Raw genomic sequence first — 23536 nt, forward strand, 5'->3', positions numbered from 1 at the left:
TGTGACTGCAGCTACTTCATGAGAGACCTGGCGTGACAGTGTGCATGTGTAAGAGAAAGTATGCAGGCCTGCACTGACCTCTGCTCTGACCCAGCAATAGGATGCACGGTGTGTGTAACATAATCCCAGAAACACAAAGGGCAGTGCGTGAGTGTGTGTGCTGGCACAGACAGCAGTAATAAACCTGCTGATATCAGCTGATACCGTGAGATATATTAAAAGGTTTCAACGATCATCATGAGATCATCTGTAGTATAACTTTGCTGTTTTGATGTGTAGCCAGAGCCATCTAGAGCTATTATATCTCTAGAAAAACTACAAACAGAGCAGCAAAAACTACAAGTGGAAGATGGCGATTAGTGCAGCTGCTGCGATAGCTCTCCCCTGACTCATTATGTATGAAAGTACTGTGCGTTGCTATCCTAAAATACAGGTTACCATTTTGCTCAAGAAAGCTGATATTACCGTTATGAAATCATCTGTATGATAGGCTGAAATATTTGTAATGGCTAATGTTGTAAATTGCTTAAGCTAAGATAATCTAACTAACTTTATACCTCATAGTATCGTTAACCACCTACTCTGCATCCATTCAACACTTTAATCTGTCTCCCATCAACAAATTATTTAAACATTTTAAATAAATGGTCTGCTACCATCACGTCAGTGTTTTAATACAACTTTTGAACTAGTACGCGGGATAGACTTTTTTAATTATCCGGTTGTTCAGTCTGACGTCACTAGCCGTGTCTGGGCCTAAACTCCGCTGCAGGTCCATATATCAAACGATCACTATGGCATTACTGAGAGTAGAAAAACTGCCTAAAGTCTTTCATCTTTAATAAAATGATCAGCGTTCTGCTCTACCAGGTGTAACAATTGAGTTTAACATCCAGGCATCCATGAAAACGGAATTTATGACATTTAACGAGTTAGAAGTTAGCAGGGAGTTAGCTCGCTAGCTTCTATCTAAATACAATATAGCATGTCCTGACTGCGGGGTTTTGGAAACAAATTACAGCTCTGTTATCACTTCCAGCATAAATGAAGACAGAAAACTAAACAGCAGTGACGTTTGTAGGGTTACTGAAGTTGGGCTAGCTGGTATATAATGATGTGCTACGTGACCGCTAGCGACACAGCTATGTTAGCATAATATAAACAAGCTAACTTTTTTTCCACTCGATAAAAGTTAACGTGAGTGTTCACGGTGGTCAGGAACAAATGTAATCGCATGGCAGGATGCTGTAAAAGGACCAAACTTCAGCCAGGAGAACAACTGAGATAATCCATCCACAATACAAGGTTAGTCATTCATATACTGCTGCATGGGCTGGGCTGTAGTTACATCCTAAGGTTTTAAAAACTGAGCTTAAATAAATGATTAGTGGTAATAAAAGCCGAGGGAGGTCAACAGTGATCACTGACTGTTTTAGGAGCTTTTTGAGATTAAATAGAAGAAAATACATAACATTAAACATGTTAACAACACAAAAGCCATATTAAACGCAGACTACTACCGGAAGTAGGATTCGTCGTGTCATCACTGAACAACCGGATTATTATTACTGTGATATTGAACTGGCCTCAAGATATTGATAACGATTACTAACTTACTGGTAATGCGACACAACTGGTATGATGTGTACTAGGTATGTCACAATGACTGCGCTGACAATAACTGTGATATTTAAAAATGAAATATCAATATTGTATCAGTGACATTCATATGAATCTAAATAACTCTGATTTGGCTTTGGGCTTTTTTTTAAATGTAAGGTCACAGATTCTCACCATCTCTTTGACTTTAATTCATTTTCCAAAAAATACTAAACAAAAATAAACAGAGTTAAAGAATTTGACTGATTCAATTATTGCTTTTTAAAATATTTTTGGCAGATTTTCTATAGCACTGGCAATTATATTGTTCTGATTAATTTAGTTTTAAATGGATAATTGGTTAATTGTTTAGTGAAAATCTGATGTGATGTGAAGTTCTACCTTTTTCTTTTAAAATCCTTTATTTGAACTGTAAGAAGAACTCTGCAGATTTATTTTAACACCATCTAACCTTGAGCCAAGATCATCTTTAATGTATTGTTAATGCGGGAGAAACAGGAACGCCGATAAAGAACAAGAACACAGAACAGTCAGTTTTAACCACTGGGTCAGCTTACGCTTTGATTATACTCAGACACAGACACGGACAGCTGGAGACCCAACAGACTAGGAGTTATTCCCGTTATAATTCTATGAACTATGCCTAAATTCCACTTCCTTGGGCGCACGTGTAGTTGATGTCACTCAGACACAAGCGGCCTCAAGCGGACCCCAGCTGACTCGCAGATCTGCAAATTCTGATCAAACTTACACTAACTATGACTAAATAAACTAAAACAAACTGTGACTCCTAATGGTTTTTCTTGTATAAGTCACTACTTTTAGCCAGATTAACCTAGAATAGACTACATACTCTCCAGGACTATAAAACTGAAAACTAAAGCAATAAAGCAATTAAGCTGTATAAATTCTGCACACACTGCACTTATCCAAACAACTTGGTGCATGATGGTCAGAAGCTCTCTGGTGACCGGCTATTGCATTGCACGATTCTGCTGAATAGAGACAGTTCTTTTGAGAAGTCGCAGGCCAGTAAACACATAGAAGGAGAAACATTTGAAATACTAATGATAGTATATTTAAAAAAAAAAAAAAAAAAAAAAGGAGAAGAAGAAATGATTCAATCACTTCTTAGTAGGGCTGCTCAATTAATCGAATTTTAATCACGATTACGATCTGGGCTTTCAACGATCATTAAAAATGACTGAGCCGATTATTAGCCCCTCCCTCCCTCGTGCTTTACTCTCGCGCTGCTCCGTGTGGTAAATCGAGCGCACCTCTCTGCATTTCGAACACGCATCACAACAATTAAGAGGACCCGAGGAAAGCTCGGAAAGCTAAGCAGAAGTTATTTGGACAGGAGAGTGACTGCCGTTGGTTGAAAAGAGAGGTAAAAAAAAAAACTTCAGTGGTGTGGAAACATTATGGGTTCGCGGAGTCAGACGTGGATCAAGTAGACACAGTGTGTAAACTTTGCTATGGTGTAGTAGCTGCACCACAGAGCAACACTGCAAAGTTCACTAAACATAGATGTTTACATTTTTCATTTATTTCTTATATTGCAAACATTTGCACTGTTATCAGTATTTGCACACTATTTTATATTATTTTTTAAAGTCATTATTCAATACATTGTTATTATTAACCCTTTAAAGCCAGTCAGAGCAGCATGCTCTGTTTTGTGTAACTATTTTTAAATCCCTGTAGAACCTGAACCATGTAAGCTAGCGCAATAATTTGTTTTGCATATGAAACCAGAGGAGTTGTACTTACATCTTATGCCATCAGCTTGTCCTAAGTCACGGTTTGCTTCCACATAAAGCTTTGCAAAAATTGCATAAAAAGCACTTGCAGGAACAAAAACATAATATTCCAGAAACACTTTGCCGATCTGATCAGCTGTTCTTAACACTTCCCACATTGAAAAAGACTTCAACGTGAACTGTCGCATTTCCTGCCCGAAACCGGAAGTGACGTCATTTTCGCGGAAAATGTAGTTTTTTACTTGTAGGCCTTAAAAGCCTATACTGGTGTTTTTATAAGTCATGTTTGACTTTTCTGAATAGATTCCGTGATGCTTAGAACTCGAATTGCACTGCTAGAAATAGTTTATTTTGATGCACATGCTGTTTTCTTTGCAAATTTGCATCATAGGATTGTTTTTTTTTGTTTTTCCTGCAGTATATATAAAAATTGGTGTATCTCCAAAATAAAACTATGAAGACACTCAAAATAAATTTCCTGTTGTTGTAAACTATTTTTTGCAACTTTTTTGTATTTAAAGTTTTGAGGGATAAACCTCTTAAATTTCTCCAAGTAGAAATATATGTAAAAAAAAACAAAAACGATTTTCAATTTTTTTTGTAGTTTATTGCGCTTTTTTGCAATTAATGTAATTACTATGGACTTAATGCAGACATATTATTAAAATTTGGGCTATAACAGTTGTATTGGTGTATAGCAACTTGAAATGCTCCCACAAATGGCACTACAACATGTAAAAAAATAATATAAGCTCTGGTGGACTTGGTTCTATGGTAGGTCTTAAAGGGTTAAATAAATATCGTCAAATAATCGTGATCTCAATTTCAGTGAAAATAATCGTGATTATCATTTTTGCCATAATCGAGCAGCCCTACTTCTTAGCTGGGTCAAACAGCCTGGTTTCTAAGCAACAGGACGCCCTCTGCAGGACAAACATACGCCGTTGCCAAGAAAAATGACATTCTCGTCTCCACTTTGGCCCTCTGAGCACTCTAAGTGTGACTATTTTTGTCCCTTTGTCAACTTGTCAGCAAACAGCACAGAGAACAATAGAGAATAGAGAGGGAGATCTGACCACACACACTCTTCCGCTCGTTGCGTGCTTGATGTAAGACTGGAAGACTGTTCAGGCCAGGACAGGACACTGAGCCCCACAATACCTGACCCACTTTTTCTTGACCAAACTCATCAGAGCTTCAATCAAAGCCAATTGTGACTCAACATATAACTGAATTTCTAAGCAGTCAGTGTCACTATACTGAACCCCTGATAAGTCATTAAGAGCATAAAACATAAATTTAAAAAATGAAAGAGTTAAATCGATAATTTTAGCCTAATGCAGTTTCATCATCTTTATTATAAAATGTATTATTTAAGAAGTTTAGCACCAGCACTCGAACAGAAACACAGTACTTTGACTCACGGTGTAAAAGTCTGAGTCTAAGTTAACCTGTTCTTTATGTATGTTGACAAATCAACAAATTCCATGCCAAAAAATATTCTGTCTTTTAAATAGATTGCTCCACAATACTATTTTCTTTTTAAATATACATATATATAATTCTATTTTTATTTCTGTTAAGTAAAATGCATACATGTATATGAGCTTACACACTTGATTTCCTAATTTATTACATCTATCTATCAACCAATCAACCAACCAATTTTCCTTTCAAATGTTATATAACATACAAACTGCTGTTAATGTGGCTGGCTTCTCAGTGGGCCAAACGTGGAATATAAATAAATAAATAGTGTGTGGCAAAAACATTAATCCGACCTTTGGCTAATGATCAACCCGCCCACTTGCTATCACCACCCTGAAGACAGGAGCGTTTCCAGCAGCTGATCTGAGGATAATGTCTGACCGGTGAACACAGCTGAGCAGACTTGAGGGCCAGCACCAGCTGCTACTTCCTGTGACAGCCTTTCTTATCTCCAGCAACAGGTGACTGCCCGAAGCTGCCCTCGGGGGATGAGACGGACAGCTGACAAACCTACTGGGCAACAAATTCGATCTGCAGTCTTTTAATTTGGAAGGTGCAATCCAATCCACGATATCGGCTAACTTTTACGTTATTAACCTGGCAAGGTGTACCGCGCGTTAAGGATTGCGGTTGCTTATTCACATTTAACAGGGCGCAGGAGTTAGCTAGCCACCCAGATAACCTCGTAGCTATCCAGCTGTGTTCATCGGTCCATCACCACCAGCAACACACACACAAACAGTCAAAAGCACCGAGCCTTTGGCATGAAACTACTTTAACTGGACAAAGTTAATGTAAGGCAACAGATGGCCACACGTTAGCATACTTCTTGCTCTTTTTTTCTTTTTTTCTGTTTACGGCTATAGCTAGTTAGCTAACATGTTAGTTGACTTAATGATAAGAATGATGCAACATTAGCCTAGCATTTAGACTTTTATTTCAAAAATAACATTTGCACGGCAGGCTTAAGTCACTATCGACAAACCTAATAGTTTTATGTTACACAAGTTTAAGGAAAAATAAGCAGTCGACGTGACACGCCGCTCCTTATCTCCATACTGTAAAAACTCGAGCAAACTGGCGTTAATCAGTTTTCCTCAAAAGTGTCGAGCTGACTACACCCCAACTAACTGAATTCATAGGTGAGCATTACCTGGTCTTGTATCTTCAACACAGCCATATTCCTTGAGTTAAGACCAAAGGAGGCAGCAACTCGCACGGGAGTTACTGTAAATTACCCGGGGTAGACTGAAAGGGAAAAGACGCTCCGCGGCGGCTTCTCCCTCTTCCTGTCACGGACGCACTCACTGGGAATACACAGCATCAACTTCCCCATATTTTCACTGTTATGTATCCCACTTATCAGGGAAATCATCATCTTGTTTCCCATAAACACAAAACGCAGACTCCAGCGCCCTCGCCATATGTCAATATGAATTGTATACTGATTGAAAATAAAGTAGTTTTGTATTAACTACGCTGAGATAAATTCAAAATCACATTTTTTCCTGTTTGTACAGAGTAAAAACAATCATTGTGCCACATAGTGTGAAGGCATGAAGCAACTATAGACAAACATATGAAGTAAAATATTTTTTTATTTAATTTTCAGCGTTCAGTATTATAAAAACATATAGTTAGGTCAATATATAATTAACAGAAACACAACACCATTTTTAAATTTAATTGGTAACAGAAGCTTATTATTATTATTATAAAATGAATTTGAGAACGGAACACCGGCTTTAGTTTAAGGGTAATCACATCATTGTATGTGTTGCATTTGTTTTCTTGAAGGTGAGGAAGTGGAATATTTTGGAATGACTCGTTCTCAACTCAGTCAGTGGGGTGAAGGTGAGTCAAGTGGAAGAACGGAAGTTGTCTTAGATAGTGCCAGTGAATTTCTGGCCTAACTGCTTTATTTCAAAATTTTAAAGTCTTAAAATCATCTTTAATTACTTTCAGAAATAAGAATTGAGTGCACAAGTTTGAATTTAGTTTTGGATTTTGTCACACAGGCTCAAATATGTACATACACCCCCACAAATATTTGGTTCTTCAAGGGGACATTGCTTTTAGTAGTCATCAAAAAACCTCTCGGCATAATTCTGTTTGGACCACTCTTATTTGCAAATTTAGTAGAATTCATTAAGATTGGTTTCTTTCCTTGCACAGACCCGAATTTCAAGCATAGTCCATAAATTTTCAATATGGTTGAATCCATTCCAGAAGCTTAATGTTAGCCTGCTTTATCCATCCAAATATGCGATGTGTTTCAGATCACTGTCCTGTTAGAACAGCCAATTGTATCCAAGTTTCAGTCGTCTTGTTGTTAATTTGAGGTGACGTTGAAGAAGTTTGAGGTATCCCTTCTTCTTCTTTACTATTCCAACCACTTTTTTTTTTACTGACATGATGCATGTGAGGCATGATGCTACCACCAGCTGGCACAGTGTTCTTAGTTTTAAAGCCCCACCTTTAGTCCTCCAAACATACCACTTATCATTGAGGCATCTCAAATTCTGTGTCATCTGAGCATAAAACCTTCTCCCAGAAGGCATTTGGCTTGGCTATGTGGGCAGCTGCAAATTTCAGTACATCTTGAAGGTGTTGATTTTGAAGCAGGGGCGTCTTTCTTGGTCAGCACCCTCTCCGTCCCTGGCAATATAAAACTCACTTTATTGTGGACAGTCATGCTGTTTCAGCAGTTTCCAGTTTCTTGCAGGCTTGAGCCTTGGTGGTTCCTGGGTTATTCCTGAAAGTCCTAACCAAATTCTTCTCATCTGAGGGTGAGAGTTTGGGTCTTCTCACAGACCTTGGGAGAACATCTGAATAATAACTGATGATCTAAACAGTTTCTTAGAAATTTCTCCAAAAGTTTCTACAATTTTCCTTCTTAGGTATTCACAAAGTTCACTGGACTTTTCTGTTTGGTCAATCCACCGAGTGCTGTCAAGCAAACCCTTATTATGCTGGCAAAGAGAAGCTACCAGTTGTAGTCAATCATGATCACTAAGAAGTGAATAGAGCTCATCAAGTTGGATGAACAATATGTATACATATATCTGAGCCTGTATGTATACTTTTAACTCTGTGTGGATTAGAGAAAATCCAAAATAAATTCAAACTCATGCATTAAATTCTTGATCTTTTAAAGTCACTAAATATGTATGCTTTACGGTTCAAATAAATTAAAAATACAAAACGACCATTACCTTTATGTCCTTGATAAGTCCATGTAAACTTCTGAATACAACTGTACATATCATTACAATTCTGCACAATCTTTTAAAACATATAAATGTGTCCACTGCTTCATCTCTGCAAACGTGCAAAAAGTTTACTGGCACTCACCGAGGCAATCAGCGTCTGGTTGCTGGGCATAACACAAGCATATCTCGGCTATGAGTCGATTACAACTTGTAAAACAAACTACCGCTACCAGATATTTACAATAAACAATGCATGCAATGATGTTGATGACAGCTTTTATTTTGAACACATAAAACAAACAAACCAATAAATATGCACATATTGTTTCTATCAAACTGGATGTTTTCCAGTCAGTAAATGTCCCTATAGTGATCCATATACCAAGACACGACAGGTTTTCGTGCATTAACAGAATTCCATCCAGCTATAACATTCACGGTGATCACATGGGATTGAGACCCTTTGGTCTGTAAAACCTCCTGCGCCGTTCTAGATGGGAATTACTGGAAAACTGTTTGCCGCAAGTACTGCACTTGTTACTCTTGGTCTGGCTTTGCAGGTGTTGAACTAAACTCTGCAGACGGTAAATGTCTCCCACAGATTCCACAAACATGGTTTTTATCCCTTATACAGTATGTGTTTGCACATGGGCTTTCAGTCTGTACATGTAATGGAAAATCTTCCCACACAGGAATAGGAAACTGGAGCTTTGATTGGTCGATATCTGGCTTCACAGGAGGTAACAATCTTTTCACACACAGCTTTGTCTTTGATCTGAGCGCATCTGAACTTGAGCAAAGTGTTTTTGTGTCCTTTGACTTCTCAGTCTTGCTGCATCTTCCATCTTTGGAACCTGCACTGATTCCAGTAGAGTGCAGAGTTTCCCAAGTCAGTGCCGATATATCACACACCATGCATTTGGGAAGAGATTCCATTGCCTGAGCTGAAGGTGCAAAAAGAGAGAATCCCTTGCTGCTTTCACTCATATTTCAAATAAAACTGTTCACATAGTCAATGACGACAGAGTCCTGGGGGCGGCTTGGCTCTAGACTTTGTTCTCTCATTTGATTGCTACCTTTTTCCTCGTCTTTGATCTGCAGTTGTGAGCACTGCGTCTGATGTGTGTCTGTCACTCAAAGGTTTAACAGCTGAATTAAAAGCCTTTACCTTTTCAAAGCTATTTAAAGTCCAGTTTAAAACATTAAAAGCACAACACAATAAGACCCAGACATACTTTCCCCTTGTTCATGAGTGAGGGGAGAGTGACAGACAGATTGGTGTGATGTCAGCAGTGATAAATGAGGTCACATGAGGAGAAGACACACAACAAGTCTGGAAAATAAATGTGAATTTGAGGATTTAGTTACTAAAAAAGACACTGCAACAGTAGTCAAATGTTGATGGAAGGTGTAACCGGACAAACATTAACACAGCAAGTGCTGGATGATCTGCTTGCGGGCAGTTCATAATCATTTCTGGTCAGAGATTTGTTGCATGTGTTGAGTTTTACTTGAATTTGTTTCACTGAGGAGAATAATTTAGGTGACCAGTACAACAAGGGAATATAATCTGGAGATAGGGGTATTATTCTGGTATAGCAGCAAAGTATTGCCTAAACCTCAGTGACATATAAATGTGAAATCTTACACAACCAAATACAATAGCGCCACATTCAATGAAAAATTACATATAAAACACACACTCATTATTGTACTAAACAAATAGTTTCATAAAATATTTTGCTGGTACATTAAGAATGGCTACATTGTGACATTATTTTCTGAGCTGTCATTGTAGGAAAAGCACAGAAAGCTACAAATGAGAATCAGCAGCTTGACCGGTATGTTAAAATCATACACCAGTCACGTGAAAGCCTTTTTTCTACTCCAATGTGTTCTCTATATAGTTTCTGTCAACCATAACCTTAACTCTTAGTGAAACAGTGAAACTGAGAGTTGAGGAAGGGTAAAAAAAAACAAAAAAAACTAAACTAATAAACAACAACAAACAAACCCAAAATCATATATTGGATATAAAATTTGTTTTTGTGATATTAAAATCAAATTCAATAAAACAAACCAACACAAAGATGTATGCCCAGACCTAAATCCTACAGAAAATCTGTGGGGTGCCCTGAAGAGGGCTGCGCACAAGAGATGTCCTTGCAATCTGAGCTGACACCAAAAAACACTGTCACACTGAGCCGAAACAGTGCAAATACAAAAATTTGTGCATCCCCCCCATTAAATACATCTTGATCGTGTTACATATTATTTTACCAATCCGGTAAACTGATATTCTCACAGTTGGTGATGTGCTTTGAAAGTGAGGAAAGTAAAGCCTCCTCACAGTGAGGATAAATACAGCTGCTTAGTTTAACACTGGTGTCAGATACATGGAGCAGTAAAACAAACAAACAAACAGCTGGACTGGTGCACATTCCCTTTAAGTGTTTATTTTCTGGCGCATTTATCATCTGCTAGTTCAATGAACCAATCTGAAGCCCCGGCTAAGTTGGATTTGATGATATTGTCCAGCGGCAGTGTTGGTCAAGTTACTTGAAAAAAGTAATCAGTAACTAATTACTGATTACTTCCCCAAAAAAGTAATCCCATTACTTTACTGATTACTTGTTTTCAAAAGTAATTAATTACTTAATTACTTAGTTACTTTTTAAAAACACGATTTACAACCTGAAGAGGTGATAAAGTGATAGATCTTTCAGCCCAATTCTACTTTTTCTACATAATCCATCATACAAAATGTAATCAAATGGAAAAGTCTGTTTTTTTTAACTTGTTTTATCAGTTTTAATCTTTTAACTTTATGCATCAAGCAAAAATTTAATTATATGCAACATTCTCTGACGTGAATAAATTAGTTTAACATTTAAACCTATTTTCTGCACATTCCAGCACATGAAATAAAATATTTTTTGTGTTTACACTCAGTCTTTCAAATAGATGCAAGTAAAACACAGCAGAAAATAAATAAAGTCAAAGACTCAGCGGTCCTGTTGCTCTATTTTCACCTGTAAAGCAGGACTGCGGTAGGCGGAGGTTTACCCTGGTGCAGGTGTGCCGCAGCGGTCAGTGGAAGAATCCGCGAGTTTCTCTGTGAATTTCTCATTACGTCGTTGCGCACTCGGTGCTTACTTGGAAGTTTAGGGGTTTTTTTCGCTGTAAAAAGAAGAAGTTTTCTTCCCACGCACAACGGACACTAATGTTTTTGTCACTTTTTATGGAATCAAACTCAAAGTAAGATCAGTACTTCCACGCTTTAAACACTGCACCTCATACTCTCTCCCACAATCGATATATGATCCATTGTTGATCTGCACACAGCTGTTGTCACTAACGGCGCACTCGCTTACGTCACTGTCGTGAGACATTCTCGCAAAAAAATCACGGTTTTAGTAACGCAGTAATGCAGCGTTCCTACGGGAAAATAACGGTAATCTAATTACCGTTTTTGCAATAGTAATCCCTTACTTTACTCGTTACTTGAAAAAAGTAATCAGATTACGCGTTACTGCCCATCTCTGTCCAGCGGTTATGCTCGTTTTCTTCGTTTGGATGGGTCGCCTGCTTCTTGTAACTTGTATTTTTTCACCAAGCACTTCAGAAGCAGGAGCCTGGAGCCGTCTGAAGACAACTTCCGTTCTTCCACTTGACTCACCTTCACCCCACAGGGCGAATCCGCTGCCTCTGTTTCTTCTTCCGACTCCGATGGAAACTGCGGGACAAGCGGTGCTGCTGCTCCCAAAGGTTACATAGTGTCAGTGTAACAGTTTCATCCTAACGTGCGTCAAGCCTGATGAGGAGACACAACTGCTTCTATTGTGTTATTTTGTTGTACTTTATTTGAACTATTTAAAATTGTACGCACATACTTTATTATTCTTTGTTTTATCAAGCTCTTATACTCCGTCTTTCAGTACTGCCAGATATACGTTTGGTAACAAATTTGTTAGACCACTAAATAATTTAAGGTTTATGCCACATCTGCCCTGAATGAACAGTACTTTTAATTATTAAAATCGCAAGCGGAAGAGAAGGGATTTTTTTTAGGTTTCTGTAATGGTTAATCCACCTATAAGGGTAAGCTCTTTAATCAAATTGGCATTTTTACTGCTAAAATTCTATTTACTGTGGTTTTCAGTGACAGAAAAAAAACAAACTAATGAAAAAAAAATGAAAGCACATTATTATTATTTTTTTCTTTTTCAAAATTACAGTCATTTACTTCAATTTTTGAGCCTTTTTTTTTTTTTTTTGCCTGTCCCGTTTGGCTCTTTTGCCATCAGAATTATTGTCTAAAGGCAAAGAAAGATGCCCAACGGATTTACTTTACCAAATGGACCATCCCAGCCTTGCCGTATTGGTCTATTTGATTCACCTTTGTTCACCTGCTGTATTTGTTGTGCTTTATAATAAGCATAAACCACTGATCACGTGTGACAGGGCCAAAGCCATCAGCGCACTGTGAAACAGAATTTCCATTAAATTACAGTAAAACACTAACAACACGACCCAACATTCACTGTGATCACTCCAGTGTGCTGTATCAGCAGTAGGTTTTACAGTTTAAAAATAATGATCTCAACTGGCTCATTTCTACTTTTTTGTTTTACTGTAACATATAGTTGTATGACCTGATGCACATTTCATCACAAGCACTGAGAACTTCCTGCAGGATTCTTGCTACTGCTAGCTAAACCTGAAACACGGGATTTGCCCACACAGTCACTGGAAACCACTTCACACAACAAAGTCTAAATGTCAAATAACTGTAACAACCATCAAAATAATGATAATGATAAACATCCATGAGTAGATGTATGTAGGTGCAGGCTCAGTACTTTTGTCCACGTATGTATGAGCTTCACTGTCACCACTTTAGGTTGCTTCCAACTGAGCTGTACTGGAATTTAATTCCATAACTGCCAAGCATGCAGGAAGGTAGCACCAAAGGAGGAATTCAGAGGTATTTTAAGCTTGCAACACCAACAGGTTTCTTTGTTTTTTCTTACTAAACAACAAGCTGTGGTGGAGTGAGTTGAATGTATTGTCCAAAAAGAATACTTCCCTATCAACTCCTCTCTCTCTCTCGCTCTTACTATGATTGTGTGTGTTTTTCTTTCTTCTTTTTTTAAATTATGTATTGTTAATTGTAAGAGTTTTTGGAAAGCTTTTATTTCACTGGGTATTTTCTCACCCCACTAATCTGCTTACCTGTTTGAAAACTAGAGGTGTAACAATACTCCAAAACTTCTGTTTTGATATAGGAAAATATATCAATTTTACAACACTGATATGATTTAATAAAGGATTTACTTCTCGATGTGGGTATAAATGTATGGGGAAGAGGGAACTTCCGGATACGAATTGTGGGTGATGCATTTTCTGATCTTTATACATGCTAGACATGTGGTAGAGCTCTAATATGCATCTTTTAATTAGTTTGTGTGAGATAGCGTGGCCAAAGTGGCTGAAGAAGAGCAGAAAACAGATGCTGTCCATTGTAGCAGGTGATGTTTTTTTTAACAAACAATGTGACTAAAATTATTTTTGCAAAAACCTCCACAAATCAAATGCTCAAATGTTAAGCTTGGGCAAATAAATATAACTGAATTTAAAACAACCAAAATTAATATTGAGTGCACCAAGCTACACTGACCTGGTCTTCTCCTCCTGAACAACTGAGTTCTTCTGTTTAAATACTCTCAATCGTTCCAAACAAATAGTCTCTAAAGGAATTTTTTATATGATGGGTAAGACTGAATATTATAATCATCCATTTATTGATGCTGCTTTTTACCACCAACAAAACACACTATTAAAGTGTAGCCATTACATTTTACAATAATGCATACATAACTGAAGCAAACAAATCCCTAGTTTTCTTCCCCCTCTGTACCTGGTTCCATCCATCAAAAATAAACAGGAAGATATGAATACACAAAGTGAAGCAGCACGTCCGTAAGTAAGGTAAGTTCACACACAATAATTTATTTCATTTGGATTTTTTTTTTGTCTTGTTTCCGGTTGATTCTGAGTGAGGTTCCAGTGTGTTCTTGCTTATTTCAGTTTAGTTTTACTGTCTGTGTCCTTGGGCAAGATTCTGACATCCAAGTTGTCTCTCGCACATCCATCAGTCTGTGTGTGAAACTTCGGTGTAAAAAGTGCTTAGACATAGAAAAAAAATCACTTGTATTGTGTACTTGTGTGTGTGACTGGATGGCTGCAGCATGGAGAGGTGAAGCACTTTGAAAGTGCGTAGAAAAGCTCTCTAGAAATGCTAAGTTAAATGTTTATGTTTTAGCTGAACTTTTATTTGTCTTAATGATTATAATATAGGGGATTACAAATTCAATAACCACTCATCGTCACAGAAAATACAATATAAATGCATAAATATATGAATAGTTTTTAAATATTTCTTTTAAAAATGTACACTAGTGTCAGACAAAGCCAAGCTATCCACTGCACACAGCTAGAGGGACCCTTCAGTTATTTAACATGCCCTTCAGTGTTTCTATGTGACTGAAAAAAGGTAGCCTATAATCTCCATCACTTTGCTCCGTGCTGTGAATTTAACTGAACGTGGCTTGAAATGTAAAACATGGCATAAACAGTGTTACACCTAATGATAAAGTGTAAAGAATTAACAATGCACTTCTGTCAAACAACATATTTAAGTGATTTAATGAAACAATTTAAAATGAAGCGACAAAGCAAGGATGACTCATTTAGTTAAACAACTTCTCGTCTCCTGATCACTCTCCGGTGGGAGGGAGGAGAGGAGTCAAGGAGAGGAACTGAGAATGTGCAATTTGAGAAATGAGAAGAGGGCGGGTCTTACCCATCTATCCATCCTTCCATCCATCCATCCTTCAAAATGGCCACTAAGGGTCAGCAGAAGCAAGCTGTAAACAACCTGTCTGTAAACATTCTGATATTTCAGCAGTTCAGTAGCCTGATGGCTTTTGTGTAAAAGCTATCCCTGAATCTGCTGGTGCAGGTGTGGATGCTCATGTACACTCCTACCTGACTACAGGAGCTTGAAGAGTGTGTGGCTGGATTAAAGAGGATCCTCTGGGCTGTCCTCCTACAGTGCTGTCTGTAGAGGTCCTGGATGGCTGGCAGTTCAGACTTGGTGATACAATGTGCATATCTGGCCATCCTCCACACAGCTTTGTGGTCCAGAGCATTACAAGTGCTATACCAGGTTGTGATACAGCCTCTCAATGGTGCCGTTGTTGAGTATTCTGGGGTTTATTCCAAACCCTCCTCATGATATGCATGTTCACGTGGATAACCTGTCTAGCAACACCAGGCTCCACTCGTAGTTTCTGACCACGTGAGGAATCTAAAATAAATATTTGCTCCAACTCAAATATCTATGTTGCAAATGGGGGACAGATTTATTCCATTTGCTGTGATGTTGTTCTGTGTTTTCAACACTAGGTGTCAGCAGCAAACAGCCCGATTCCAGAAGAGTGACCAAAACATGGAATAAGTTAACAGTAATGGATCTGCAGTTTGGAAGCTTTTTAGGCTGGCAAGACCAACAAGGGTTTGTTTTGTTTGTTTTTTCAGTTTGTTCATCAACTTCAAAGTCTTATCTTAATGAAGTATTGCGATAAAGTTGTAATTCATTATGTTGGACTGGTGTAGAGCAGGCTGTGGTGTTCATGGGCACTCAGACTGCGATGTGAAAAGAAGATAAATGAATGACTCCATGACCCAGTTTGGAAGAAGATGTTATTTTTATTGGTTAAGTGTGAAAAGTACACAAAGGAAGGAAGAAACCATAAAACAAATCAGAAGCCTTTCACCTTACTACCTTAAATTCAACATGCTGGTCTATACTCACTGACACTCAGTCACAGGGGCAATATAAGACAATGGAATAGATAAAAACCACATTTCCATTACTAAAGCAATAATTGGTGACTCTCCATTATAAAATATGCAGTAACATTAGCTTAAGCCTGTAAAGCTTCATCCATGAAATAATTGCCAGAAAATTAAAATTTTCTGAAAGTGGAGGATTTATTGAACCTTCTGACAAATTAAAACAAAAAGAAATTAAATGTTCATTTGAAAGTATAAGATTTAATTTTCACAATTTTTTACACCTGTGTACTATTCTTCAGCATGGCAAAAAGAATTTTAGGGCAATTTTTAACAAAAATAACCAAAAAACTCTATCACAGAGGACTTTAAAGCCATCTCAGCATGTGTTACCATAACGCAAGAGGGGTTGCAGGTACATCTATAGTCACAGCAGCTGAAAATCTGCTTCCTGTGTCCCTGAAATGATTACAAATTGTTCAGTTAGAACAAAATATTTTGGTCAGAATGTTTTGTGTACTCTAAAACAGCATCTATTTAAGTTGCCCCTTCAGATCACAGTGTGGGATGTTTAGAGAAGGAGAAACTTAAACCTGGCGGGCTGCAAAAAGCAATATTTGCTGCTCTACGATCGAGCCAGCTTGTAACTCTCTGCCTCATTTGATCACTAAGGGGCAGCAGAAATAAGCTCTACTGCTGACACTGAACTGGAATCAACGCAAAATATTAATTTCTCTGTGGGAGATTTGTGGTTATTTAGCTGCTACATGCTCTTTGCATGTTTGAAGCCAGTGTACTTCGGATTTATTAAAATCTTTCAAGGCTGCAAAACTATGAAGAAAAAATACTCAGAGCTGAAGAAAGCCAATGAGTCAGTAATAACTCTCTGTGATATCATCACCACAGGGTTCATCATGTGACAGTATGTCAACATCAGTGACCAAGCCCACGACTATCACGACATTTAGCTTAAATCCTGGTTGGTGCTCAGGTATGCATTGGTATCACATGACTTGATAAAACACCAGTAAACAAAAAAAGGTCTGTAGCCTTTAAAATTGATCTGAACAGTGAGTCATGCAGTGAAATTATCCCAGGATGTTCTCCACATGTGAAGGTGGTTAGAATGTGGTGTTTCCTACCTTCTTCTAGTTTTCTTTGTCCTCTGAAGTTGGGATGAAGGACGCAGGTCCTGAAGGTAGTGCTGGCTTGCGGAGGAAAGGATATGTGAGTTTTTCCCTCACACAGTGCTGGTAGGTTCGGTCACAGTCAAATCCAATTGGACAGCAGTGGTAGCCATCCAGACAACATTTGCCCTGCAAGAAACACTTTTAGTCTCTCAAAAGAATAATTATCATAGCTGCAAACTTGCTTCATGTCAGTGGAAGATAAAGGGAATTTTATTAAAATCATGTGTCTTATTGCACAAGAGTGTTTAGGCTGACTCACAGGAGAGTAGGGACAACAGGTCCAGCCTCCTTGTGGGTGTCTGCAGCAAGTAGTGCCATCAGGACAGTAGGTGTAACTGTCACAGTAGACCACTGAAGTCTTTATTTGATCTGGGACGTGGCTCTCTTTAAGCTCCTGGAGTGGAGTTCCAGGCAGTTCAGGGGGGGCTGGTTTCTCTGCAGCTTCCTTCTTCACCATGGGTATGGTCAGCCACGGCTGGTCTAATTTCTCACAATTCATGGTAACCAGGTTACAGCGATATCCTGACGGGCAGCAGTGGAGCAGGTCGCTACAGCACATGGCCTGCAAAGTAAGTAAGACGAGCAGAGCTTTTTAACAACCAACAATCAAGTTACTGCACTGGCAGAAAGTTTCTGACTTACATTTGGATATGGGCAGCAGGCATATCCGATATTAGTCTTGCAGCAGGTGGTAGTGTCTGAACAAGTACTCCCATCAGGACACATAGAGCATGAAGCAAATCCCCACAGAAACACACCGAATGACAAACACAGACTGATCCTCAACATCTGGAAGACAGAATCAACATGACTTTGCAGATTTTTTTCTTTCTGAACTAAAAAGGTCAGAGTTTGTAACTTTAATGTGACACACTGAAGTCCAATTTTAGTAGCAACAACTAAACCATAAAACACTTTACAAATAAGTTCACTTCTTTTAATCACTTACCTTTAGGCAGTGAAGAAATTCAGCAGCTTCCTGTGATGCCTTTCACACTTTCCCCTCTGCTGTATCACACACAGCTCTATATAGTACAGGTCAGACACTCCCACTGAGTAAGAATGAAAGATTAACTTCACGTAACACCCCTCTATCTCGTGACTCTCATATTAAGACAGACAGGTTTTGAAAATTTCTGGAACTGCAGAAGTTCAAATCCACTACTTAACTGCTGTAATTACTCAGCTTAATATACAGTCACCACACGTCCTCATATGACATGATTGTATATGCACAATAAAGAAGGAGTGGGTCTGTAAGCCTCACCTATCGATCAAAGTACAACAGAGCTGGCAAAAGTACAGACATTCTTCAATATGTAGGAGCAGAGATTGAACTACTGAGCAGAGATGGGCAGTAACGCGTTACTTGTAACGCGTTACTTGTAACGCGTTACTGTAATCTGATTACTTTTTTCAAGTAACGAGTAAAGTAAGGGATTACTATTGCAAAATCAGTAATTAGATTACCGTTACTTTCCCGTAGGAACGCTGCGTTACTGCGTTACTAAAACCGTGATTTTTTTTGCGAGAATGTCTCATGACAGTGAAGTAAGCAAGTGCGATGTTGGTGACAGCAGCTGTGTGCAGATCAACAATGGATAATATATCGAGTGCGGGAGAGAGTATGAGCGTGCAGCGTTTAAAGTGTGGAAGTACTGACCTTACTTTGAGTTTGATTCCATAAAAAGTGACAAAAACATTAGCGTCCATCGTGCGTGGGAAGAAAACTTCTTTTTACAGAGAAAAAAACCCCTAAACTTCCGAGCAAGCACCGAGTAGCTACGACGTGATGGGAAACTCACAGAGACACTCGCGCGGATTCTTCAACTGACCGCAGCACACCTGCACCAGGGTAACCCTCCGCCTACCCTGCTCCTGCTTTACAGGTGAAAATAGAGCAAAAGGACCGCTGAGTCTTTGACTTTATTTATTTTCTGCTGTGTTTTACTTGCATCTGTTTGAAAGAGTGAGTGAAAACACAAAAAATATTTTATTTTATGTGCTGGAATGTGTAGAAAATAGGTTTAAATGTTAAACTAATTTATTCAATTCAGAGAATGTTGCATATAATTAAATGTTTTGCTTGATGCATAAAGTTAAAAGATTAAAACTGATAAAACAAGTTAAAAAAAGAGACTTTTCCATTTGATTACATTTTGTATGATGGATTATGTAGAAAAAGTAGAATTGGGCTGAAAGATCTATCACTTTATCACCTCTTCAGGTTGTAAATCGTGTTTTTAAAAAGTAACTAAGTAACTAAGTAACTAAGTAATTAATTACTCTTGAAAATAAGTAATCAGTAAAGTAACGGGATTACTTTTTTGGGGGAGTAATCAGTAATTAGTTACTGATTACTTTTTTCAAGTAACTTGACCAACACTGCTACTGAGTACTATTTATCACAGTTGCTGAGCAGTCCTTATGTTCGTACATAACCTGTTCTTCCCCTCCTGTCCTGTCTTTCTCACATCGTTCTCTATCTCTGAAGTTATTAACTTTTTTTCCCTCCCTCAAATGTGTAACCCGTACCTTTAGCAAGCAGACACACTTTTGTGAGAAAGTGCACACAAACAGTTTGTGTGTTTGCAAATATTTGTTGACCTGTCAGAAATGCTGGATTTTATAAAGCACTGCTCCCATTATGCTCGCTTCTCTTCTGTAGTGCTAGCTAGAAGCAACTTGCAAACATCTGGTCCAAAAAGTGTTGTTTTGGATCATTTTGGCCTGCTTTAAGGGCTGAATGTAGTACTTTAAATAACATATAAATTATACATTTCTGCCTATTTTGTGCCATTGTGTGCAATAAGCACCAGTGGTGGATGCACCAACAGGATTGTCTTTGTTATTTTCCCTCCATTTATGTTCAAGTCGGTTTGACATCTGTTATGTTAAACAATAGATGGTACGACAACAACAAGAAGACACACCACCTTTGTCACAATTATTGTATCTTCTTGCACAACGTGGCTATGTGAATGCTGCTGTCTTGAACATGCTTAGAACCCTGAAGATAACCATCTGCGGGAGCTGACTTCTTCTCCACTTCTTGCCATTGCTAGCTAAACTTGCAACACTGGTCTTGATTACAGAAAATCTCAAATCAAATCACATATCTACAACAATTACAGCAAGGGATGAGTTTCAAGTATGCCTTAACTATACCAAGTGTTTTGATAGCAGTTCATGACAAAGTCATCGCACAGCCCAACAGCCTCATGTATATCAATGGAAGACCTTAGGTAATTAGCACAGTGGCTAACTTGTAGAGGGCTAGCATGGTGGTGAGTGCAGGACACTGGGGAGGAAAAAACAAAACTAAAAAAGTGTGAACTTCAGTCCATGGTGACCATTAATCTACTGTGTTGAAAAAAGAGAACGATATGTATTGGTAGCCTGTTGTTGCTCCAAAAGATAGCTAAGGATAGTGCCCTCCAATGAAAATGGTGCAGCCAATTATTGAATGGACTACCACATGAGAACATTTTGAGAACAGATTGAAGCACCCAAGACTACGCATTAAAGGTCCAAACTCATGCTAAAGATGCAAAATGTTTATCTCCGACTCTCCATAATGTTTTCATTTAAATATAAAAATACCTCACTGGAGCCGCCCAGAGTGAAATGAGCAGTGTGGGAAATAATGTCACACTGGTGTGTGTTTTGTTGCGACATTAGCAGTTCCCATTGTTTCGGCTCCACACTTGGGGAAAAAAAGTCATAAAATTAAAAATAAATGTATCTCTACTTTCAGCAAAATATTGTATATAAAGGCGTTACTAGAATTATGAGGCACTACGACAAATTTTTTTTAGTTACATCAAAATTGGTGCTCATCCAGCTCACATATTACTAAATGACGAAATGTAGGTGAAGAGCCGTTAGTTGATAGGCAGCAGATGGTTTATTGCTTAATTTTGTTACTGCAGAGAAAAGAGCAGAAAACTACAGGTCTTGTGAGTATTGTTTTTTTTCCTTTTGTTCTATGCTTACAGGTTTACAAACGCTTGTGTTTACAACTATCACTAGATGTTTATATAGACTGAAAACCACAGCACACATCCACAACAATCAAAGTTTACACATAAAAACAAACTGAAATAATCATTCAAATTGGTTATTTATTAATATAAAAGATATTTTAAAAATCTATCCCTCGGAAGGGCTAGATATTCTGCATTTTAGCAATCAATTTGACTTTCAAATAATGTACAAGATCGCTAAATTGTGGACTTCAGTCCTGTGTTCAGAACTCCAACTTGGTGACTAATAATGTATAAAAAGGACAAAAAGATATGTACTGGTAATTGCTGGTGCCCAACTTTTGTGGCACTAGCAAGAGATGGTGCCTTGCAAAGAAAATGATAAAATATTCTGCATTTTAGCAATTGATTTGACTTTCAATCAATATACAAGATCGCTTTATCCAAGAAAACCACTTTGTGGGCTGTAACTTGAAATGGGAAGTTATAACGAATATAACACAGTGTATTTCTTCTTTTTCTCACTGCTTCTCTTTTTGTTCTTGGCTTCAGGAAAGAGCACGTCTCTGAAAACCATTTCACAATAAAGGATTTTCTATAATCAGCTGCAACAGCAACCAGCAGTCATGTCAAGTAGTGCTTATCTACGAATATCAATTGGAACATGTCAAAATGAAAGAAGAAAACTGCTTTGTGAACTGTAACTTGAAATGGGAAATTATAAGGAACATTTCACAGTGAATTTCTTCTTTTTCTCACTGCTTCTCTTTTTGTTTTTGGCATCAGGAAAAAGTTGAAATGTGACCACAGGGAGAACAAAGAGCACATGTCTCTGAAAACCATTTCACAATAATGGAATTTCTATAATCAGCTGCAACAGCAACCAGCAGTCAGGTCACAAGGTCAAAAATGTACTAAACTGGCTTTGAACATTGCCAAAATTAAATGTATTGTACTGGCCAACAGGAATGTTCTGGCTAACACCGCGGCACAGAACCCATGTATCCATAGTTTCCACATTACGCTAAAGCTCCTGGGACACGCCAATGTGTCTCAAGTCTATGAACATCTTCAAGTTTAACTTAGCCAAAATGCCAGATAGTTGCTGTGCAGAAATCAACATTTATTTACACCTGCCGGAATGGTGCAGAGTATGTCAACAACATGTGAACACACCTCTCCTAACCCTGCCTTACAGTCCAAATCACACCAATCTGACAATTTAATGCTACGAGAACTTTTCTGGCCCTCCACTGTAAGTTCAAGTTGACAAAACACAAGATTATGTTTATTATTTACCCATAAAGATTGAAAATACATGTTGCTGTCTGTACTTTGAAAGCTTTCAAAGCAGCAGTGTAAGGTGAGGGATTCTCTACAAGATGCACGTAGATGCATAATTCTTTATTTCAGTCTGATCCTGTTGAGCATATTGTTTCCAAGATGGCAAAGGGCATTGCTCTCTTAAGGAAATTCTCTACATATCTTCCTATCTCTGTCCTGAATTGTCCAATAATTTGGTCATGCTAAAAAACATATATAAAAGTTACCGCTTGGGGCAGCCAGAACAGTTCAGCAATTTAAAGGCACATGTTTAGTTACTCGTGCAATCAGCTATTGTGAAATCTGTGTCATTCTTTTATTTTGCAATTAACTTGTCAGGTGTGGTTTTAGTCATGATCATATGACAAAGCAAGTGACCTCTGGTCCACCAGATTTACCCTGTCCTCAGCTGATTTTAAGAAAGGAGCTGCCAATACATAATTTACAATACAAAAACTAAACCTAATAAATAAACAAGCTTTAAATAAACAAAATTTAACAAATTCTACACAAAAGCTGTTGTCAAGAAATCTGACATGACTGCCCTGCACTTCACACAAGGATGCTGACAAACACCCACTTGGCTAAAAAAAAAACATTTTAACAAACAACCTGCGTTTACAGTGATTTACTCAATGTCACACTGCAGGATATTACATTTTTATTTTGCCTGTAGTAGTGATGCTGTGCTGGGGGCTACATGCTTTGGTAAAAATGACTTTTAATCAGATAAAGAAAGAAAGACGGACTCGGCCTACAGCGTGAGAGACAGGGCAACTTAAACATCTGGTCAAATACATTTCTTTTTGGTAAAATGAAACTGAGAAGTTGGCTTCTGTGGTTTAAAGTGCTACAGCTGTGAATGCCCTCTACAGGGAGTGCAGAATTATTAGGCAAATGAGTATTTTGTCCACATCATCCTCTTCATGCATGTTGTCTTACTCCAAGCTGTATAGGCTCGAAAGCCTACTACCAATTAAGCATATTAGGTGATGTGCATCTCTGTAATGAGAAGGGGTGTGGTCTAATGACATCAACACCCTATATCAGGTGTGCATAATTATTAGGCAACATCCTTTCCTTTGGCAAAATGG

At 38.1% G+C, this 23536-nt stretch overlaps 1 protein-coding gene and 1 pseudogene across 1 annotated transcript; both read right to left on the reverse strand.

Moving 5' to 3' along the window:
* Nucleotides 1-8526: 8526 nt before the first annotated feature.
* On the reverse strand, nt 8527-9333 carry LOC146549459 (uncharacterized; annotated as a pseudogene).
* Nucleotides 9334-15836: 6503 nt separating this feature from the next.
* LOC146549460 (progranulin-like) lies at nt 15837-18203 on the reverse strand. Its single transcript, XM_085263517.1, has 5 exons — nt 18083-18203; nt 17776-17922; nt 17393-17695; nt 17086-17259; nt 15837-16402 (listed from the first exon to the last, which is right to left on the reverse strand). Exons 2-4 carry the CDS (start codon nt 17920-17922, stop codon nt 17092-17094), a joined length of 618 nt encoding a protein of 205 aa, XP_085119643.1. The 5' UTR covers nt 18083-18203; the 3' UTR covers nt 15837-16402; nt 17086-17091.
* Nucleotides 18204-23536: the final 5333 nt, after the last annotated feature.

This window comes from Mchenga conophoros, linkage group LG22, assembly GCF_057382185.1.
Source record: "Mchenga conophoros isolate Kocher_MC1m ecotype Shallow Benthic linkage group LG22, M_conophoros_male_GT1.1, whole genome shotgun sequence".
Taxonomy (NCBI): Eukaryota; Metazoa; Chordata; class Actinopteri; order Cichliformes; family Cichlidae; genus Mchenga; species Mchenga conophoros.